We start from the raw sequence: 19,527 nt of genomic DNA, 5'->3' as shown, positions 1-19,527 counted from the left end.
GAGTATTTTAGCAAATATTGTATAATCCAGGGGCTTCCCTCCTCATGAGCAGGACTCCCAGGATCCAAGCCTGTTGTGATCTCCCAGCTGGAGCGAGGAGAAGATCCATGGGTCCTGGATGGGCAGGACACTGAGCCGAGCCAGGGCCTGGGAAGTGGCCACTCCGGTGAGTGAGGAGAATTAATCCTGCTTCCACTGCAGGTATAATCTAGTTCAGACGGAGCCGCTGATGGAAGAAGCTTCCATTGGTCAGGGGAGGGCTCTGTCACTCTTCCTCTGACAGAATGTCCCCAGACTGGGAGGACCTGGGCCAAGCAGTAGTCCATGAAGGAAGCGCAGGTGGGGTAGGAAACTACATGGGGAGGTGAGCCTAGGTACAGAGGAGGGAGGACAGGATCCTGAGCCCTGTAGAGGCTACGGAATATTTTATTTTTATGGTTTTTTGAGACAGTGTTTCTCTGTACCTTTGGAGCCTGTCCTGGAACTCTGTAGATCAGGCTGGCCTCGAACTCACAGAGATCTGCCTGTCTCTGCGTCCTGAGTGCTGGTTTAAAGGCATGCGCCACCACCGCCGGCCTGGGTTACTTGATTTAGAACAAGGCTCTTAGTATAAAAGGGGAATTTTTCAACCTGATACTCATGGTGAAGAGCTGGAAGTGTGATCTCGGGTATGAAAGAATCTACTATCCCTTGACCCGCGAAATATTGTACTAAGGTGCCATGTATTATATAAATCAAAATTAAAAAAAAAACAAAACTATAAGGATTGAAAAAGAAAAGTATTGTTTGAAGTTCATATGATTTTTAACTTGGAAAAAGAGATTTTCTAGAAATATTGTTAGATAATAAAAATCATTTATATTATCAGCAATAGACAAAGGTATAAATAAATATTAATATTATGACATATATAGTAGCATCAGATAGTTACTTGGGATGATGATGATGCTCTTAGCAGTTAAGAGCATTGCTGCTCTTTCAGAGGACCCGAGTTCAGTTCCCAGCACCCACATGGCAGCCCACAAGCCTTTGTAACTCCAGTTTCAGCGGATCTTACACTCTCTACTGGCTTCCACACATACCAGGCACACAAGTGGTACACAGACATACATGCAAGCAGAGAACACTCATACACATAGAGTAAATAAAAAGTATTTTTAGTTTTTTTTTTGTTTTGTTTTGTTTTTTTGTTTTTTTTTTTTTTTGGTTTTTCGAGACAGGGTTTCTCTGTGGTTTTGGAGCCTGTCCTGGAACTAGCTCTTGTAGACCAGGCTGGTCTCGAACTCACAGAGATCCGCCTGCCTCTGCCTCCCGAGTGCTGGGATTAAAGGCGTGCGCCACCACCGCCCGGCTAAAAAGTATTTTTAAATGAAAGCTCCCAGTTCAAAATGTCAGCATCCTCTTGGATCTGCAGTTGGGCTCAACACACTCAAGTCACAGTGTGGTCTTCTTTGTAGTTTTTTTTAATAGTTTATTTTTATTTTATGTGCATTGACATTTTACCTGCATGCATGTCTGTGTGAGGGTGTCAAATCTTGGAGTTACAGAGAGTCGTGAACTGCCGTGTGGGTACTGAGAATTGAACTCTGGTCCTCTGGAAGAGGAGTCAGTGCCCTTAACTGCTGAGCCATCTCTCCATCCCCCCTTCTTTATAGTTTTAGTCTTTTCGTGGAAAATAGGCTTAGTCTGCCCAGCATAGCCACTCTATTTCCTGCCCGCTTTCCCTGGGTGTATCAAGAACTTTTGTCCTTATACTCTGTTACCTTGTGGGCTTGGTGCTTACCACATTTCTTGCAGAATGTCCGGTGGGTCTTAGGAACATTCACCATGTTGGCATGGTGTTATTGGCACAGAAAGAGAAAGGAAAGACCAGTAACCATAAAAAAAAAAAATTTAAGTTACTTGGGAAAAATTGTAACAGGGACAATGATATGACGTGATCTTCTAGGTCCAACCTGGAAGTCTGTGTTTACAGTTGCATTAGATGAAGAGTCCCTGACTGCAGGTAACATCAGGGTCTCAGGAAAGCCACAGCCAACCTGTTCTTCCTGGATGCGCCCCTCAAAGTGGGAAGAGATAACGTAGCGACAACTATACTGGTTGACTGACTTCAGTGTTTCACTGTGGCCATTTTCCCCTTAAGAATTATCCTTCCGAGCCGGGCGATGGTGGCGCACGCCTTTAATCCCAGCACTCGGGAGGCAGAGGCAGGCGGATCTCTGTGAGTTCGAGACCAGCCTGGTCTACAGAGCTAGTTCCAGGACAGGCTCCAAAACCACAGAGAAACCCTGTCTCGAAAAACCAAAAAAAAAAAAAAAAAAAGATAATAAATAAATAAATCTTTAAAAAAAAAAAAAGAAAAAGAATTATCCTTCCGGCCGGGCGGTGGTGGCACACGCCTTTAATCCCAGCACTCGGGAGGCAGAGGCAGGCGGATCTCTGTGAGTTCGAGGCCAGCCTGGTCTACAAGAGCTAGTTCTAGGACAGGAACCAAAAGCTATGGAGAAATTCTGTCTCGAAAAATCCAAAAAAAAAAAAAAAATTATCCTTCCGGGGCTGGAGAGATGGCTCAGAGGGTAAGAGCACTGGCTGCTCTTCCAGAGGTCCCGAGTTCAATTCCCAGCAACCACATTTGGCTCACAACCATCTGTAATGAGACCTAGTGCTTTCCTTTCCAGCAGTACATTGTATGTTTAATAAATAAATAAATCTTTAAAAAAAGTACAAAAAAAAAGAAAAAAAGAATTATCCTCTCTTGCCGGGCAGTGGTGGCACACACCTTTAATCCCAGCAGAGGCAGGTGGATTTCTGTGAGTTCAAGGCCAGCCTGGTCTAAGAAGGCTAGTTCCAGGGCAGGATCCAAAGCTACAGAGAAACCCTGTCTCAAAATCAAAAAAACAAAACAAAACAAAAAATCTCATTATCCTGAAATCCACTCTCCTCTGAGAAATAGTCACGTGACAGCCGCAAGGACACAGCATTACGTCACAGAAATCTTGCAAAGAACTTTTTTTCCTTTTTCTTTCCCTCTCCAAGCTGAAGTGATCCTCCTGCCTAACCTTTCTGAGTAACCAGGACAAATATGACTGGCTTTGCAGAGCAAGCCACTGACTGTGACCATAGCAGACTGGGGGTGGAGGTGAGGAGAATTTTCAGATACTGCCGAAGCTGCCTATGGAGGTCGGCCATAGGGGATTGATAGATCCTCTTGAAGAGCCTTCAGGCTTCCTGGGGAGGGAAGAAACAAAACAGATTCTCTAGGAGAACAGAAGCATCTAGTGACTCCATAGCTCAGGCCACAACCGAGGGTGACATGCATGTGCTGGACTGGAGAGATGGCTGAGCAGTTAGAGGTCACACATGTCGTTAACTTTGGAGGCAGAGGCAGGCAGATCTCTGAGTTCCAGCCCAGCCTGGTCTACAGAGTGAGTTCTAGGACAGCCAGGGCTACACAGAGAAACTTTGTCTCAGAAAAACAAATAAAAAAGAGAACTGGCTGCTCTTGCAAAGGACCTGGGTTCAATTCCCAGAACCCACATGCCAGCTTATAGTTATCTAACTCCAGTTCTGGGGAGTCAACACCTTTATGCAGACATACATGCAAGCAAAACATCAGTGCATATAAGATAAAGTAAACCAAAAAGGACTGCCATGGCCTCCCTCATGTCGGGGGTCCAATACATGCATGGCCCACCAGTTCACTCCAAGGAGTAAGAACACCTAGTTCTTTGCTATCTTGACATAGAAGGGAATGGAAGAGGAAGAGCTGACACTGTACTTGCCTGTGGTCCTGGCCTCTGCAGCAAAGCTTACTAAATCTGTACTTTGCCCCAAAGTTGTTGATCCCACTGGTCCTTGCCAGAGACCCTTGTATGTCCTTCAAAAATGTGAGACTTTCGGAGTTGTAAGGTATCTCTGCAGATAAAGGTAAGCAATGCAAGCCTGGAAGCCTGAGTTCAATCCCCAGACCACACATAAGGGTTGGAGGGAGAGAACTAAGTCCGAAAAGTTGTCCTCTGATCTCCCTGTGCACACAGTCCATGTACTGCCCCCCCCCGCCCTCCGTGCATGCGCACACATTTTAAATTTACATCTTTCTGTGGGGCTTCCTATCCTAGGCTGTCCATCAAGTATGACAACCCACTCAGGGAAGTCTGCAGATGAGACAGTGGAGAAATGGTTAAGTGGTGTGGGACAATGGTCTGTATTCTGTCAATTATATTTTAAATAAATGCTGATTGGCCAGTAGCCAGGCAGGAAGTAGAGGTAGGGCAACAAGAACAGGAGAATTCTGGGAAGAGGAAAGCTTGGTTGGTAGTTCTGACCCAGCCACAGAAGAAGCAAGATATGACTGCCTCGCTGAATAAGGTACCCAGCCACATAGCTAACATATACTAGAATAATGGGCTAATATAAGTTGTAAGAGTTAATAAGAAGCCTGAGCTAATGGGCCAATCAGTTTATAGTTAATGTAGACCTCTGTATGATTTCTTTGGGACTTAATACTACAGGAACCGGGCAGGACAGAAAACTCAGTCAACAGAATGTTGCCCAATGTGTGGACAACTGCATCCACATAAAGCCTGAGAGAGCTTGGGAAGTAATTCTAGACATAAAATAATAGAGTTAAGCATGGTTTATTGATAGCAGCACTTTCTTGGGCTGTGGTGGGCTCTGCTTGCTAGAGGCAAGTGCTCTCACTTAAATACTGAATTCACAGTCCTCCTCCTGCCTCAGCCTCTCAAGTGCTGGGATTACAGGCATGTACCACCCATCCACTACCCCGGCGAGTGTTAACCTTTTCATTTTGTATTTGTTGTTTCAGAATGGAAAACCAAGGAAGAAAACCAAAACACAAACTTGAACTTACAGCCATTGATCTCAGACGAAAAAGCAGTGATTCTGGGGGAAACATCGTTGAAGGAGGCTAATGAAGAACATTGCAAAACAGAGCAGAACATCTGCCCAAATCCAGCCCCTGTTGGCCCCCATACTGCCCAGGTATCAAATCCTAATGTCCCACTTGCTAGACACCAGGTGGCTCCTAGCGGAGAGAGACCCTATATATGCATCGAGTGTGGAAAATGCTTTGGTCGGAGCTCTCACCTCCTCCAGCACCAGCGAATACACACTGGTGAGAAGCCTTATGTCTGCCATGTGTGTGGGAAGGCCTTCAGCCAGAGTTCTGTCCTCAGCAAGCACAGGCGGATCCACACCGGTGAAAAGCCCTACGAATGCAACGAATGTGGGAAAGCCTTTAGAGTGAGCTCGGACCTTGCCCAGCACCACAAGATCCACACGGGAGAGAAGCCTCACGAATGTCTAGAGTGTGGGAAGGCGTTCACTCAGCTCTCCCACCTCATCCAGCACCAGCGGATCCACACGGGGGAGAGGCCCTATGTGTGCCCCTTGTGCGGGAAAGCCTTCAACCACAGTACTGTCCTGCGGAGCCACCAGAGGGTGCACACTGGAGAGAAGCCTCATGGGTGCAGCGAGTGTGGGAAGACATTCAGCGTGAAGAGAACCCTGCTGCAGCACCAGCGGGTCCACACCGGCGAGAAACCCTACACGTGTAGTGAGTGTGGCAAGGCCTTCAGTGACCGCTCGGTGCTCATCCAGCATCACAACGTGCACACCGGGGAAAAGCCGTATGAGTGCAGTGAGTGCGGCAAGACCTTTAGCCACCGCTCCACCCTAATGAACCACGAGAGGATTCACACAGAGGAGAAGCCCTATGCGTGCTACGAGTGTGGGAAGGCCTTCGTTCAGCACTCGCACCTCATCCAGCACCTCCGGGTCCACACCGGGGAGAAACCCTATGTGTGCGGCGAATGCGGGCATGCTTTCAGTGCGCGCAGGTCTCTGATCCAGCACGAGAGAATCCACACCGGCGAGAAGCCCTTTCAGTGCACAGAGTGTGGCAAAGCCTTCAGCCTGAAAGCAACTCTCATCGTGCACCTGAGGACCCACACCGGTGAGAAGCCCTACGAGTGCAATCGCTGCGGCAAGGCATTCAGCCAGTACTCGGTGCTCATCCAACACCAGCGGATCCACACGGGAGAGAAACCCTATGAGTGTGGGGAGTGTGGGCGTGCCTTCAACCAGCACGGGCACCTGATCCAGCACCAGAAAGTACACAAGAAGCTGTGACCCATGGCGGTCAGAAGCCCAACTTAGAACCTGCACAATACATGAACAGCTTTCCTCCCAGTTCTGGTAAATCTGCAGGACCTTTCCTTGGTGGCTCAATGTCACAATTCCTTTTCCTTCTAGAGAAAAACATTCTACTGGTGTTACCTTTTTTCCCTAATCATCTTGAGGTTATAGTGGAGAATCCTATAATTGTGGATAATGGTAAAGTTAGCCATAATTCTGCCTTTGATTATTTGACATGAATCAGTTTATTGAAGCAACTGAAAAGACTATATTGACATTTCAAATGGAGTTGTCTTACAAGCTTCACGCCTTTCCTAAATACATCTGGTCATTCAAATGTTGTATTTAAATTTAGAATGTTGGACTATTTTCAGTTATCTTTTTTAGGGGGGGGGCTACTTTGAAAGGTCTTTGTGTAGCCATGGCAATCCTGGAACTCTGTAGACCAGACTGACCTCAAACTCAGATATCCACATGCCTCTGCCTCCCTACTGCTGGGGTTAAAGACGTGTGCCAGCACCACCCAGCTTATTTTTGGTATTTATTAAACACTTAAGTACTATGTGTATAAAGTATCATTTTAAAAAAATTCTTGAGCCAGAGGGATGATGGGTTCAATGGATAAAACTTGATAACCTGAGTTTGCTTTCCAGAACCCACAAGGTGGGAGGAGAGAACCATCTCCCACAGGCTTCCATGTGAGATCCAAGCAAGAGTGTGTGATATGCACACACATAGATAAAACTAATATTTTAAAATATTCTTATGAAATATTCTGAAATGGCAGCTCTAAGTGTTTGGAAAAGGAAAAATATACATTAGTGAGAATTTACGTAAACTGTTTGGTGTCTGTCTGTCTTATCTGTCCTGATAAAACACCATAACCAAAGCAACTTAGCAAAGAAAGGGTTATTTCACTTCCACATCACAGGAAGTCAAAGCAGAAACTCCTATACAGGCCATGGAGTAACACTGCTTACTAGCTTGCTCCTCATGGCTGCTTTCATAAAGTTCAGGTAGGATCCATTCACACACACCTGTTGGTCCTGTGGTAGTAGCATCTATTCAAGAGCTCTAACCCTGCCATATGGTGCCAGGCCTGGGTTTCTCTCCAGGAGCCCTTCAGCCCTAGGGCTTCTACAACTGAGGCAGCATCTTCATTGGCCTCTCAGTGCCAAGCCTCAGCTTGAACCCACACATGCCTTCAAAACCTGTACCACACATCATCAGTTCAGTTACCTGCCTCAGGACCACAGCTTCTCTCTGGATGCTAACCCTAAGTAGGCAAACACCTCCCAGGTTTCACCCTCATAGTGATTACCACGCCCTCCTCACACCCCCGCCACACACACAGGGTTTCTGTGTAACCAACCCTGGCTGTTCTGAACTCACATTGTTGACCAGGCCTGCCTCTGTTGGAATTAAAGGCATACACCAATCTCTTAATCACAACTGATTAAAGCCCAGCTGAGCCACAGATTATTCCAGCAACGATTGCCTTTAATGGTTTTAGTATCTTGGCTAAATTCCTCTCAGCTGAGCAGAACAGATTCTTAACCGAGTAATACCAGCATGGTGGTATATGCCTCTAGTCCTAGAAAAGGCAGCCACAGCTACATAGTGGAATTCTGTCTCAAAACAGAAGGCATGGTGATGCATGTCTTTTAGTCCCAGCACTCAAGAGGCAGCTGGTCTCTAGAGTTCATAGCCAGGGCCAGATAAACCCTTGTCGAAAAACCAAATATCTGCCTCTAGTCTTTTGTGTTTCTCAAAACTTCCTTCTGAAAACACCATCTGTACTACCATTTTCTGAGTTCCTGAAAACTCAGCCATCTTCTAGCCCACAATCCTCCCACCAAAATGGTCGATATTGGCACAAATTTGTTGCTATGGCTGTCGATAGAATACTGTGACCAGAAGCTGCTTGAGAAGGGTTAACTGGGTTCACATCCACATCACAGTCCACATGTAAGTGGTGCTAAGGGAGATGCTGCATGACTTGCTCAATGTTTTTCTTTTATAACCCACAGCCACCTGCCCAAGCGTGGCCCTCCCACATCAATCATTAATCAAGAAAAGGCCCAGTAGACTTCCTATAGGCCAAGCATGTAGAGGGGTTCTTTCAATTCAGAGTCCCTCTTCCCAAATGGCTCTAGCTTGTGTTGAGAAAATAGCGCCAGCCGGGCGGTGGTGGCGCACGCCTTTAATCCGAGCACTCGGGAGGCAGAGGCAGGCGGATCTCTGTGAGTTCGAGACCAGCCTGGCCTACAAGAGAAAATAGCGCCATAAATTTATTCATCAGATAGGATGTCCTAATACCCTTAGTGAAAATTCAACTCATTGAGCTAGCAAGATGGCTCAATGGGTAAAATGCTTTGCCACCAAGCTTGACAACCTGAGTTCAATCTCCAGAGAACACCTAGTCCTCTGACATCCAGTCAGGCTCTGCAATGTACCTGTACACTAATATACACAATAAAAATGAGGACCCACCCAAATTCCAGGCCCAGCACACCATGTTCACATGCCCTCTAGCATGTCATCTTCTGACCCACACTCAGGTCACTTCCTTGTACCAAGGGGCTACATGGCAGGGATTCCCCCCACCAAAAAAAAAAAAAAAAAAAAAAACTGAGGCTCACACACAGCCTATTAGCCAAAGGACATACTTTATTAGCTCCTGAGTTCTAGTTCTCCTTCTCCTGTACAGTTTTGGTTCCACGTAGTCGCCCAGTCCGGCGGGCAGCAATGAGACCCACTTTGCGTCCAGCAGGGGCATCTCTTCGGATAGTGGACGGTTTGCCAATGTGTTGATGGTTACCACCTCCGAAGGGATGCTCTACAGGCTATAGAGATAGAGAATGAGGTTAGAGTAAAGGTAATAATCTCACCTATCTGGAGAAGGCTGGCAGAACCCACTGCCTAGGACCTCCCTGCTGCAGATCCTCCCAGCACAGGAATACTATCCCACACCCACTTCTTGGTTACTTACATTCATGGCCACACCACGTACGCGTGGCCAGCAGTTCCTCTTGGCCTTGTACTTGTGGTAGGCACGGCCAGCCTTCAAGATAGGCTTGTCAATTCTGCCCCCACCAGCCACAACACCTGCAGAAATAAAGGACGCCTCTGAGATGTGCACCACAAAGCCCTCGGGTCTCAAATACCACCCCCATTAGTGCTGTGCCAGGAATCTACAACCCCAAGACCACTGTCAGTCTCAAGGAAATGCACCATCCAGGTGCCTGAGCATTTCAGCAAACCTCAGCTAGGGAACCCCTTACTCTGCAATCTGTCATTCAGGACTGGTCCTTCAGCCTCTGAAGACACCTCCCATACAAACTCCACTGAACAAAAACGCTCTCTGTGAACCTACCCTCGGAACCTACCCTGAGCAGCCATGAGTTTGGCCAGTTGTGAAACATTCCCAAGTAACCAAACATGAGAATCTGACTCATGTCCCACTTCATGGACATCTTTTAGAAGTCACCCAATACTGACTGGCCTCATCTTCTCTAAAAAGAACCACACACAAGCACAGGATTCAGGTCCTAGGTTAGGTCACAGTGCACCTAAATTGTTTGTATATGGATGCATGCATCGACCTGTGCACATTTGTGCAGACACCAGGAGAGCACCGGATTCCCTGGGACTCGAGTTACAGCTCTGAGCTAGAAAAGGAACCCGGTTGCTCTCTAGAGAACCATTGCTTCCATCCACTGAGCCATCTCTACAGCCCATGCTGGAAGAAACCCATAAAGTAGACATCGTACTATTCTACAATTCAACCCACACGAGTATCCTGTGTTCAAAGTTGGTGCCCCCAAGAACAAGGAAATAAGAAATCTGGTTCTAGGTCCCAGGTCTAGCAGCTGGCTGTTCACATGCTGACCACCCAGTCTGAAGGGTTCCACTCCTCTCTGGCACTCACCAACGACAGCTCTGTTGGCTGAGGAAATGACCTTCTTGGACCCTGAAGGCAGCTTCACTCGCGTTTTCTTGGTCTCCGGATTGTGGGAGATGACTGTGGCATAGTTCCCGGAGGCTCGTGCCAGCTTGCCCCTGTCCCCAGGCTTCTCCTCCAGACAACAGACGATAGTACCTTCAGGCATGGTGCCCACGGGCAGAACATTGCCGATATTCAGCTGGGCTGTGGAGAGAAGTGACCAAGCGGCCGGTAAAGCCAAAAGCAATGCGAAGCCACACGGCTCCCACACTATGAGGCACAGCATTCTAAGTCCTAGGCCCAGCCCGTCCTTCCCCGCCTTAAAGCTCACCCTTCTTGCCGCAGTACACAAACTGCCCGGTGTGGATTCCCTCTGCAGCGATGAACAGCTCCGTCCGCTTCTTAAACCGGTAGGGATCACGAAAAACCACTTTGGCGAGGGGAGCGCCGCGACCGGGGTCATGAATGATATCCTATGGGGCAGGTTGAGAAGGTGAGACGGTCTCCTCGAGGCACCCTGTTGCCCTGCTTGCCCCCGCCGGTGCCCTCATACCTTTACAATGCCCTTAATGTAACCGTGCCGCTCCGCGAAGTCCACAGCTCGCAGGCGCGCGGCGCCCTTACGGTGTTTCACGTGCGCGCGGAACACAGAACCGGCGCCTTTCCTCTGCCCTCGGATCACACGGCCCATGGCGGCGAGTCTGGAAAGGGTTCACATTCAGCGTGCAGAAAAGCAGGTCCCCGCCAGCTCCCAAGGCCGCAGACGCCGCCATCCCTCCCTCCCTGTCCTGGATGAGTGGGCCAGGCCGCACGACAGACCACCGGATAGGTGACGGTGGCAGATGGCGGTGGATCGTTTCAAGCCGGGAGCGACCCGAACACAACCTACCTGCCGGCAAGCACGGCCGAAAGAGGAAATACGCGGCGGCAAGCAGCCTTATCTTCCGGGGCGGGGCGCCGGAAGGGGCACTGCCTCTTCCGCGGCGCGATGCCTGTCGGAGCTTGTAGTCACGCGCGGATAGTCCTGGTCTCTACCTGCTAGTGGCTCTGAGGCTGACATGTAACCTACATAGGTGCCCTTGGGAGAAGCGGCCTCTGGGGAAACTGACTCAGGAGTTTTGTGGAGGGCAGGTGGGCGGCGGTGGAGGCTTCCAGAGGTGGAGGCTTCCAGAGGTGGAGGCTTCCAGAGGTGGAAGGATTTGTCCAGGGCCACACAGAACTGAGCTGCAGAACCCGAGATTCCGAGCTTGGCTCAAACAAGGGTTTCTATATAAATCGAGAGTCTCCCGATGTTGTAACTCCGAGGTAGACGTAGGAGATTGGACGTATAGACTCGGGAAGCCTAGTGCTTTGCACAACTAGAAGATTGGGATATGGAAGCCGAGCGGTGGTGGTGCACGCCTTTAATCCCAGCACTCCCAGAGGTAGAGGCACCTGGGCAGCCTTCCTGGTCTAGAGAGTCTGTTCAAGGACAGTCAGGGCTACACACACACACACACACACACACACACACACACACAAAAAAAAAAAAAAAAAAAAAAACCTGTCTTGGGGGAATAAGAAGGAAGAAGGGAAGGGGGAGGAGGGAGATTGGAATTTAGGAATCAGAAGGCCACCTGCCAAGTCCTCAACAGGTCTGGCAGAGAATCCAAAAGTCCATGACCTCAGCTTAGCGACTGGGACAAAGATGGGGACAAAGACCCTAGAGAGCAAAGGGGAGGAAGGAACGAGACAAAGGAGGGGCTGCTTGCCAAGAAAATGCCCTGGAGATGTCTCTGGTGGCACAGAGCCCCCAAAGAGAGGGTCTTCATTTGTGTGAACCCTATTAGTAGGCGATGCCATGGAGACAAAGGGGGAGATAAATGAGGGTTCAGGGTTCCAGTTGGTAATAGAGACTGGTACTCAAACTGGGAGACTGCACAGCAGAGGCTAAAAGTACCATTCTGAGGAGGAAGGGACACCCAGTTGTATGGCATATTGAGAAGAGGAAGGGGCACCCCATCATTAACTGCTCAAGTTCCACAGGATGCTGGTGCATGGGAGGCATTCCAGAAGGGCAGCGAAGCTGGGGGTGGCAGGGATCAAGAACCTGCAGAACTGGAGATCAAGTCACCCAAGGCAGGATAAGGCGTTCTGAGTCAGCCCAGAAGAGAACCAGAGTGAAGGGTGCTATAGAGGAAGAGTCCAACAGGGACCAAACACTTACACATACTTGTTAGACTCCTCCAAAACTGTCCTGTGGGCCAGTGGGGTAGGTGTGTGCTAGTGGTAGCAAGGCCTTGAATACAGCCAGAAAGCTATCTATGACCCTACAGGGTTCCCAACACAAAGCTCTAGCAGGTATCCTCCCACAGTCGTGAGGACTGTGGCCCACCCCTGGCCAGATATCAGCCTTCACCTACTTGTAAGGCCACCCAGCCTGGCTTGAAGCAGGGGTTCCATAGACATGCATCACCCATGGCTAATGTGGGTGAAGACGGCAAACACTGGGCATGGCCTTTTGAGGAGCTCAGGGTAGGGCTCACCTTTCTGCGGTTAGGCTCTGTCTCTGCTTGGGCTAAGCACGACCCCTCGTTTCAGCCATAGTCAGCTAATCCCTGCTTTTCAAATGTAATGTCAGAAACAAATGACTTGTGTATTTCCTTTTAGTATTACTTTTAAAAGAAGATTTATTTAACTAATGTGCACTGGTGTTTTATCTGTATATACTCTGTGTGAGGGTATTAGATCACCTGGAATTGGAGTTACAAACAGTTGCAAGCTGCCACGTGGGTGCTGGGAATTGAGACCAGGTCCTCTGAAGAGCACTCAGTGCTCTTAACCACTGAGCCATCATCTCTCCATCCCCTTAGTATTATTTTTAAGTATTTCTTGTCTCATGTAATTTGTCATAAATGCAAGTCCTCTCACTTTGGAGAGGAGGAAAACCTGGGATAACCTAAAATGCATAGGGTAATGTGAATTAAAATAATTGTTTAACTATGTAAAGTTATGTTGCCTTTGTTTGTATTGCAGAATAATTGTTTAACTATGCAAAGATGTGTTGCTGTTTCACTTTGCCTGCCTAAGGCACCTGATTGATCTAATAAAAAGCTGAATGACCAACAGCTTGGCACAGGAGGAATAGGTGGGACTGTGGAGGATAGGCAGGGCTGGCAGGTGGAAAGAAAGAGGGAACTGGGTGCCTGCCAGACACGGAGGAAGCAGGAAAACAGATGGACAGGACTTAGACGAGATAAACGAGCCTCAGGGCAACACATAGATAAATAGAAATGGGCTAATTTAAGTTTAAAAAAAAAAGCTAGTGCTTTTAATCCCAAAACTCAAGAGGCAGAGGCAGGTGCGTCTCTGAGTTTAAGGGCAGCCTGGTGTATAAGAACTAGTTCCAGGGCCGGGCGGTGGTGGCGCACGCCTTTAATCCCAGCACTCGGGAGGCAGAGGCAGGCGGATCTCTGTGAGTTCGAGACCAGCCTGGTCTACAGAGCTAGTTCCAGGACAGGCTCCAAAGCCACAGAGAAACCCTGTCTCAAAAAACCAAAAAAAAAAAAAAAAAAAAAAAAGAACTAGTTCCAGGACAGGCTCCAAAGCCACAGAGAAACCCTGTCTTGAAAAACAAATAAAACAAACAAACAAACAAAGGCTACCTAGAAACAAGCCTAATCTAAGGCTGAGCATTCATAATTAATAATAAGTGTGTGTCATGATTTGGGGACTGGCAGTCCCAGAAAGCCTGCTATAGGATAGGAGCTCACATTTACAAGACCTAAGGACCAGAGCCCTGGATTAGTTGGTGTTCCTGCTGCAGGCTTTCAAGGAGCAGAACTCTGCCTTAGGACAGACTAGACAGACGCCTCTAGTCAGCAGCAGTGGCCTCACTGTTGATCTACAGAGTGGCCACCACTATAAGTACAAGCATGCTTGTGGTCATTTGGGGCCCACATGAGGTGACAACCATGCTGGTGTCATGCACTCAACTCCTCTGTCCCTGTGACACTTTACTGTCTGGCCTGTCTGTATACTCAGGGCCTGTCCCAGATTTGGTGAGCCCGAGAGTCTCATGTTGAGATTTCATCTACTCTGTTTTTTAAAAAAACAACCAAACTCTTTTGAGATGGTCTCTTTTTGCTATGCTGTCCATGTTTGCTCTGTGCTGGGTAAATGCATCACAGATAACCCCAAAGTGGTGACACACGCCTTTTATCCCAGCACTCAGGAGGCAGAGGGAGGCAGGGAGATCTCTGAGTTCGAGGTCAGCCTGGTCCACAGAGCCAGTTCGAGGACAGCCAAGGCTACAACAGAGAAACCCCGTCTTGAGAGAAAACAAACTGAGCAGTAGGATTTGCTGAAGGAGGCGGAGGCAGGAGAATCACGAGTTCAAGGCCAGCCTGGGCTACACATTTAAAAAAAAAAAACAGACTGAGTACAGGACAGGATGTCCCGCTGTTTTAAGCGGCCTCCAAGTGTATTATTAACATGACTACGAGGTCCAGCTAAAGTTCCAACTCTTTAAACGTAAAAGATATTTTCACAAACTGGTATTGCTACAGATGCGAGTGACTGAGCTTCCGAGCAGCTCAGATCCTAAGAATGCACTCCTTGCCCTACGATGTTTGCTCCTGTCTTTCATGTCAGAGAAGTCCATGATTTGCTTTCACCTGTGTGAAGAGTGGGCTCCGAGGTGAAAACCATGGAGCTAGATGCAGAGCGGAGACTTGAGACAGTTCTAGGAAGAGTGTTAACTGACCACAGGTTCAGGCTTCAGGGACCCTGAGAAGATCTAGACCACACACTTCACGTACCCCAAAGTTTGCAACTAGTCAGAAGAATCAGAACAACAGCTCTCCCATGCCTGACCCTTCCTGCCTCAGCATACATTGATTTCCATAACCTGGCCATAGACTGTCCCTGCAGGAGGATGTGTTGGGTTTACGACTCTATAATGAATATTGAGATATTTTTTAAAAATTTTAAATTGCATGTCTTTAATTTGTTGGGGAAGGAGCATGCCACAGTGCTCATAAGGGGACCAGAGCCCAACTTCTGTGAGTTGGCATTTTCCTTCCATCATGTGGGTTGCTGGGATCTAACTCAGGTCCTCGGGCTTGGCAGCCAGCGTCTTTACTCAGGGAGCCACCATGCTGACCCCCTTTGCCCCCCTTTTTTATCCGAGGTAGGTTTACAAAGTAAAAAGGTTTATATTGCTCCAGTTTCAGTCCACAATTCCTCGAGCCTACATAGCAGCACATCATGGTGGAAGGCTGTGCCAGAGCAAAACTGCTCATCTCAGCACAAGAAAAAAGTCACCGCGGTGACTACCACCTCCCAGTGGTAGCACCCTATTGATCAAGATGTCAACACATGGGCTTTGGGGGGGGTGTTGTTGAATATCCGAACTGTAGCAGATTGCAACAGGAAAGGAGACCGTTGTCAGTCTCCTGTGGGTCCAGGATGAGGTTGTCAAACGAGGTTTCCTACTCAGGGCTAAGGGGAGAAGCCAGCTGGAACGGGTAGAGTAGTTGAAGGGGAATGAAGATTTCAGATGTTTAGGAGGGTCGCCTTAGAGATGTATTAAACTTTCTCTGAGGGGTCTGACTATAAATCCTAAATCACTGGTTCTCCACCTTCCTAATGCCATAGCCCCTTAATATAGTTCCTCATTTTGTGGAGACTCTCAATTATAAAATTATTTTTGTTGCTACTCCATAACTATAGTTTTGCTAGTTATGAATTGTTATATAAATATTTGTGTTTTCTGATGGTCTTAGTGATTCCTGTGAAAGAGTCGTTCAAACTAAGAGATTAGATTAGCTCTGTCTCTGCCAAGTGTGCATCACAGCAGAAATCTGGAATTGAGGGGCTGTCGAAATAGTTCAGGGGTTAGCAGCGCAGACTGCTCCAGCAGAGGACTCCCTTCAGTTCCAGCACCTACTTATGTCAGGTGGATAACAACTGTCTGTAACTGCAGCTCCAAGAAATTTGACACTTCTCACTTCTGCAGGCACCAGCACTCAGGACGGCTCGTGCAAAATCCTAGATTCTACACCAGTAGAGGGAAAATGTGACCTTGAAAGATAAGGAGCTCTGTTACTTGACTTTATGGGACCTTGAGAAAGACAAAAACATCAGTTTCTTCATTTTAATGTAGGGACAAAAGGATCTTTTTCATTGGTTACTGAAGAGGTCAAATGAGTACACAGAAATAACACAGAAGTGTACCAAACTAAAACCCCAGGGCTGTTAGACGTTAGAGTGAACATTCTCCAGAGGTGATCTGAAGGTAGTAACAGGGACACCAGTTCCCAAGAATGCTGCCTATTGAGCACCCCGGGTATGATAGTTCATCTTGCTATGCTATACGTAAAGCTCCTTGCAATTCTGTACTTTTTTTTTTGTTTTTTGTTTTTTGTTTTTCAAGACAGGGTTTCTTTGTGGTTTTGGAGCCTGTCCTGGAACTAGCTCTTGTAGACCAGGCTGGTCTCAAACTCACAGAGATCCGCCTGCCTCTGCCTCCCGAGTGCTGGGATTAAAGGCGTGCGCCACCACCGCCCGGCAATTCTGTACTTTTTGTTTTGTCTTTATGTACTCTGACTGTCCTAGACCTTGCTCTGTAGACCAGGCTAGCCTCAAACTCAAGAGATTCCCGTCTCTGGAGTGTTGGGATAACAGGTGTGCCACCTCCGCCTGACTGCTATTCTGTTATGTTACACTCCTACAAAAGGTATTTTCAGAATGTGTACTGATAAAAATTCCTGGGAGCCCTTCAAAAACTTTGGATTCTGAGTATTAATGGCACATGCCAATTAATTCCTACATGCAAGAGACTCAGTTGGGATTGAGTTCTTTGGGGGCAACCTGACCCACATAGTGAAACCCTGTCTCCAAAACAAAACCTTTCAATAAAATGGGGTGCAGAAAAGGGCCAACTTATTGGCTTATAAGTCTGTACTTGTCAGGTTTTTTTTTTTGAGAAAAATCAATGTTTGTCCATATTACAATCTCCTTACTCCACAGTAATATACGAAGCTATCCTTTTATCTTTTTCCGAGATGGTTTCTCTGTGTAGGGGTGGTGGTTGCCTGGAAATTACTCTATAGACCAGGATGGCTTTGAACTCAGAGATCCACCTGCTTCTGCCTCTCAAGTCGTGGGATTAAAGGCGTGCCATGCTTCTAAACTACCCATGGAGAGATGAGGGCAAAAGTACTAGGCTAGTCCAGTGGACACATTCAAAAGTCATAATACACTAAATGCACCGCTAACACCGAGTGGCTTTACCTCACCGTCAGCCGGTGCACCAGCTGATGGCCCTGCAGAGAACACATCTATATTTGCATAAACACCTACCTGTTCAAAGACCACCCTGTGACCAAGCTTGTCATATGGCCCACCTTCCAGCACTTCTGTCATCCTCTGACGGGACTCTTCATTGTCACAAGCTGCACTCATGGGCTTTTTGTTTTAGATTTATTATTTTATGAGTATGAACGAACGCTTTGCCCGCAAGTGTATGTGTGTACCACCTATGTGCCTGACGTCTTGGTGCTGGATCCCCTGCAACTGGAATTACAGAAGATTGTGAACCACCATGTGGGTTCTGAGATGAACTCACATGTAAGTGCTCTTAACCACTGAGCCAATCCTCCAGGCCCATACTAATGTTTTAATATTTAAAATCTGCATTTAATGTCATACATACTAAGCATTATGTACTACATATTTAGTATTTGTAATGTCTCCCCCTCTTGGCTCCCCACCAGGATGTCATCTTCAGGAAGGCAGGAATTTAAGGCAAAAAACTAAGACATGTACACACCAAAGCAAAAGAAGCAGGAGGGCTCAGGTCAGGCTGAGCAACCTTGTTGTATATTGTAATAGGTCCTTATCTGAACCCTACATCTCCACATGGCCTCGTCCAGTTGCACATAGCAATGGCTAGGGAAGGGGCAAGTATAAGGTTTAACACCCAAGTAGAAGAACATGTTTTATTATTTTTTTAAAGATATATTTATTATGTATAGTGTTCTGCCTGAATGTCTACCTGCAGGCCAATAGAGGGCACCAAATCTCACTAAAGATGGTTGTGAGCCACCATACGGTTGCCAGGAATTGAACTCAGGACCTCTGGAGGAGCAGCCAGTGCCCTTAACCGCTGTGCTATCTCTCCAGCCCATGTACATGTTTGTAATAGTTGCTTTACCTCTTTAGTCTAAACAGAATCTTGCTGTGTAACCCAGACTGCCCTTAAACTCAACCATTCTCCGGCCTCACCCTTCCAAGTGCTGAGATTATAAATTGTGACACTATGCCCATAGTTCACTCATAAAAACAAACCCCAAAAGTCCGAAAGTCACAGCTGTCTTGTCCCTTCAACAAAATACATCCTTACACGCAGTCCCTCAGATGAGGTGGGCCTCATGACCTGGGGGCTGTGAGCTCTGGTACCAGTTTCAGCACCCACTACAAGGGTTCAGTCTTGCAGTTTGCGCTCACACTTTTTCTCCAGTTCGGCCATCTCCTTAAGGACCAAGGCTACACTGTACCGCAGCTCCTGAAATTTGGCCACGGGTACCTCAAAGCGGTGTGCGGATCCATCCGTGAGCTTCAGCTGCATGAGAACACTCGGTTGCAGGGAGCGGGACTGAGCACTGGTGGAGATGGCCACATCCACCCGCCACCGGAAGTCAGACAGGTGGGGCAGCCAGGACCCCTGCTGTTGGACCACGGCGTCGAGAAGTGGGCGCTGACTCCCTAATGCCAAACTGGTCAAATCTTCAATCATATCTTGAGGAATGCCAAGCTCCTGGAGCTGGTCCTGGAAGGCTTCTGGCTTCAGACTGGCAGGGGGCCGCCGGAGAGCCTGCTGGAGCAGTGTGTGTGTGCCTGCCAACAGGACGGCCAGCCGCTCCTCCGACAGGTTAGCACTGGCACCAAGCTGTTGAACGGCTTCTCTGCAGTCTTTGCCATGCAGGGCCCCGACGACAAGCTTCAACAACTTTCTGAAGGTGCTCCTGTCCAAGTCCCTCATGAGCGGAGCCACTGCCGCCACTTCTGGAGAAGGCTGGGATCCCAGGAAACTGACTCGGCCACCATGGCTGTCAGCTGGATGGTGCAAGTATGGAGCTGCAGCCCCCAAAGCAGACATCCTTGCTTCCCCTTTCCTGATCAGTCCGGAGAGAAGGTGCTAACCACAACTGCCTGGAGAAGTGAAGAAGAGACAAGTGACTCACTGGCCAGGGGCTTCATGTATCAAAAAATGAGATTCGATGTGGTGCCCCCATCCGCCTGTCACTGGTCACATGAGCCACCAACGATAGACAGTAAACGGGACACGTGCTTGGAAGGTGGCACTGAGACCGGATGGCAAAGGAGTCCACCTGAGTCTAGGAGAAGAGAGGCCGTCAGAGATCAGCAGTTGGCAGGAAAAA

At 48.0% G+C, this 19,527-nt stretch overlaps 3 protein-coding genes across 5 annotated transcripts in view; 1 reads left to right on the top strand and 2 right to left on the bottom strand.

Annotated features, from left to right (window-relative positions):
• Positions 1 to 6,720, top strand: part of LOC142843000 (uncharacterized) — a 30,637-nt gene extending 23,917 nt beyond the window's left edge. For all 3 annotated transcript variants that reach the window (XM_075959690.1, XM_075959689.1, XM_075959691.1), the window contains 2 exons: positions 53 to 166; positions 4,826 to 6,720. In XM_075959690.1, coding sequence (XP_075815805.1) covers positions 53 to 166; positions 4,826 to 6,150 — 1,439 coding nt within the window. In that variant the 3' untranslated portion in view covers positions 6,151 to 6,720. The remainder of the gene's footprint in view (positions 1 to 52; positions 167 to 4,825) is intronic.
• Positions 6,721 to 8,806: 2,086 nt separating this feature from the next.
• Positions 8,807 to 11,011, bottom strand: Rpl8 (ribosomal protein L8). Its single transcript, XM_075959729.1, has 6 exons — positions 10,992 to 11,011; positions 10,656 to 10,803; positions 10,434 to 10,575; positions 10,088 to 10,306; positions 9,149 to 9,264; positions 8,807 to 9,002 (listed from the first exon to the last, which is right to left on the bottom strand). Exons 2-6 carry the CDS (start codon positions 10,791 to 10,793, stop codon positions 8,844 to 8,846), a joined length of 774 nt encoding a protein of 257 aa, XP_075815844.1. The 5' UTR covers positions 10,794 to 10,803; positions 10,992 to 11,011; the 3' UTR covers positions 8,807 to 8,843.
• A 7,059-nt stretch (positions 11,012 to 18,070) lies between these two features.
• Commd5 (COMM domain containing 5) lies at positions 18,071 to 19,245 on the bottom strand. Its single transcript, XM_075959730.1, has one exon. It carries the CDS (start codon positions 19,242 to 19,244, stop codon positions 18,570 to 18,572), a length of 675 nt encoding a protein of 224 aa, XP_075815845.1. The 5' UTR covers position 19,245; the 3' UTR covers positions 18,071 to 18,569.
• Positions 19,246 to 19,527: the final 282 nt, after the last annotated feature.

The sequence above is a fragment of the Microtus pennsylvanicus genome, chromosome 2, assembly GCF_037038515.1.
Source record: "Microtus pennsylvanicus isolate mMicPen1 chromosome 2, mMicPen1.hap1, whole genome shotgun sequence".
In the NCBI taxonomy this organism is placed as follows: Eukaryota; Metazoa; Chordata; class Mammalia; order Rodentia; family Cricetidae; genus Microtus; species Microtus pennsylvanicus.
This window is presented reverse-complemented; position numbering and strand designations above follow the sequence as displayed.

Coding starts and splice junctions, on each gene's coding strand:
- Rpl8 (XM_075959729.1), bottom strand. CDS start 10,793: ATGGGCCGTGTGATCCGAGGGCAGAGGAAAGGCGCCGGTTCTGTGTTC. Junction 10,576..10,655: donor ACATTAAGGGCATTGTAAAG/GTATGAGGGCAC, acceptor CCTGCCCCATAG/GATATCATTCATGACCCCGG. Junction 10,307..10,433: donor TGTGTACTGCGGCAAGAAGG/GTGAGCTTTAAG, acceptor TTCTCTCCACAG/CCCAGCTGAATATCGGCAAT.
- Commd5 (XM_075959730.1), bottom strand. CDS start 19,244: ATGTCTGCTTTGGGGGCTGCAGCTCCATACTTGCACCATCCAGCTGAC.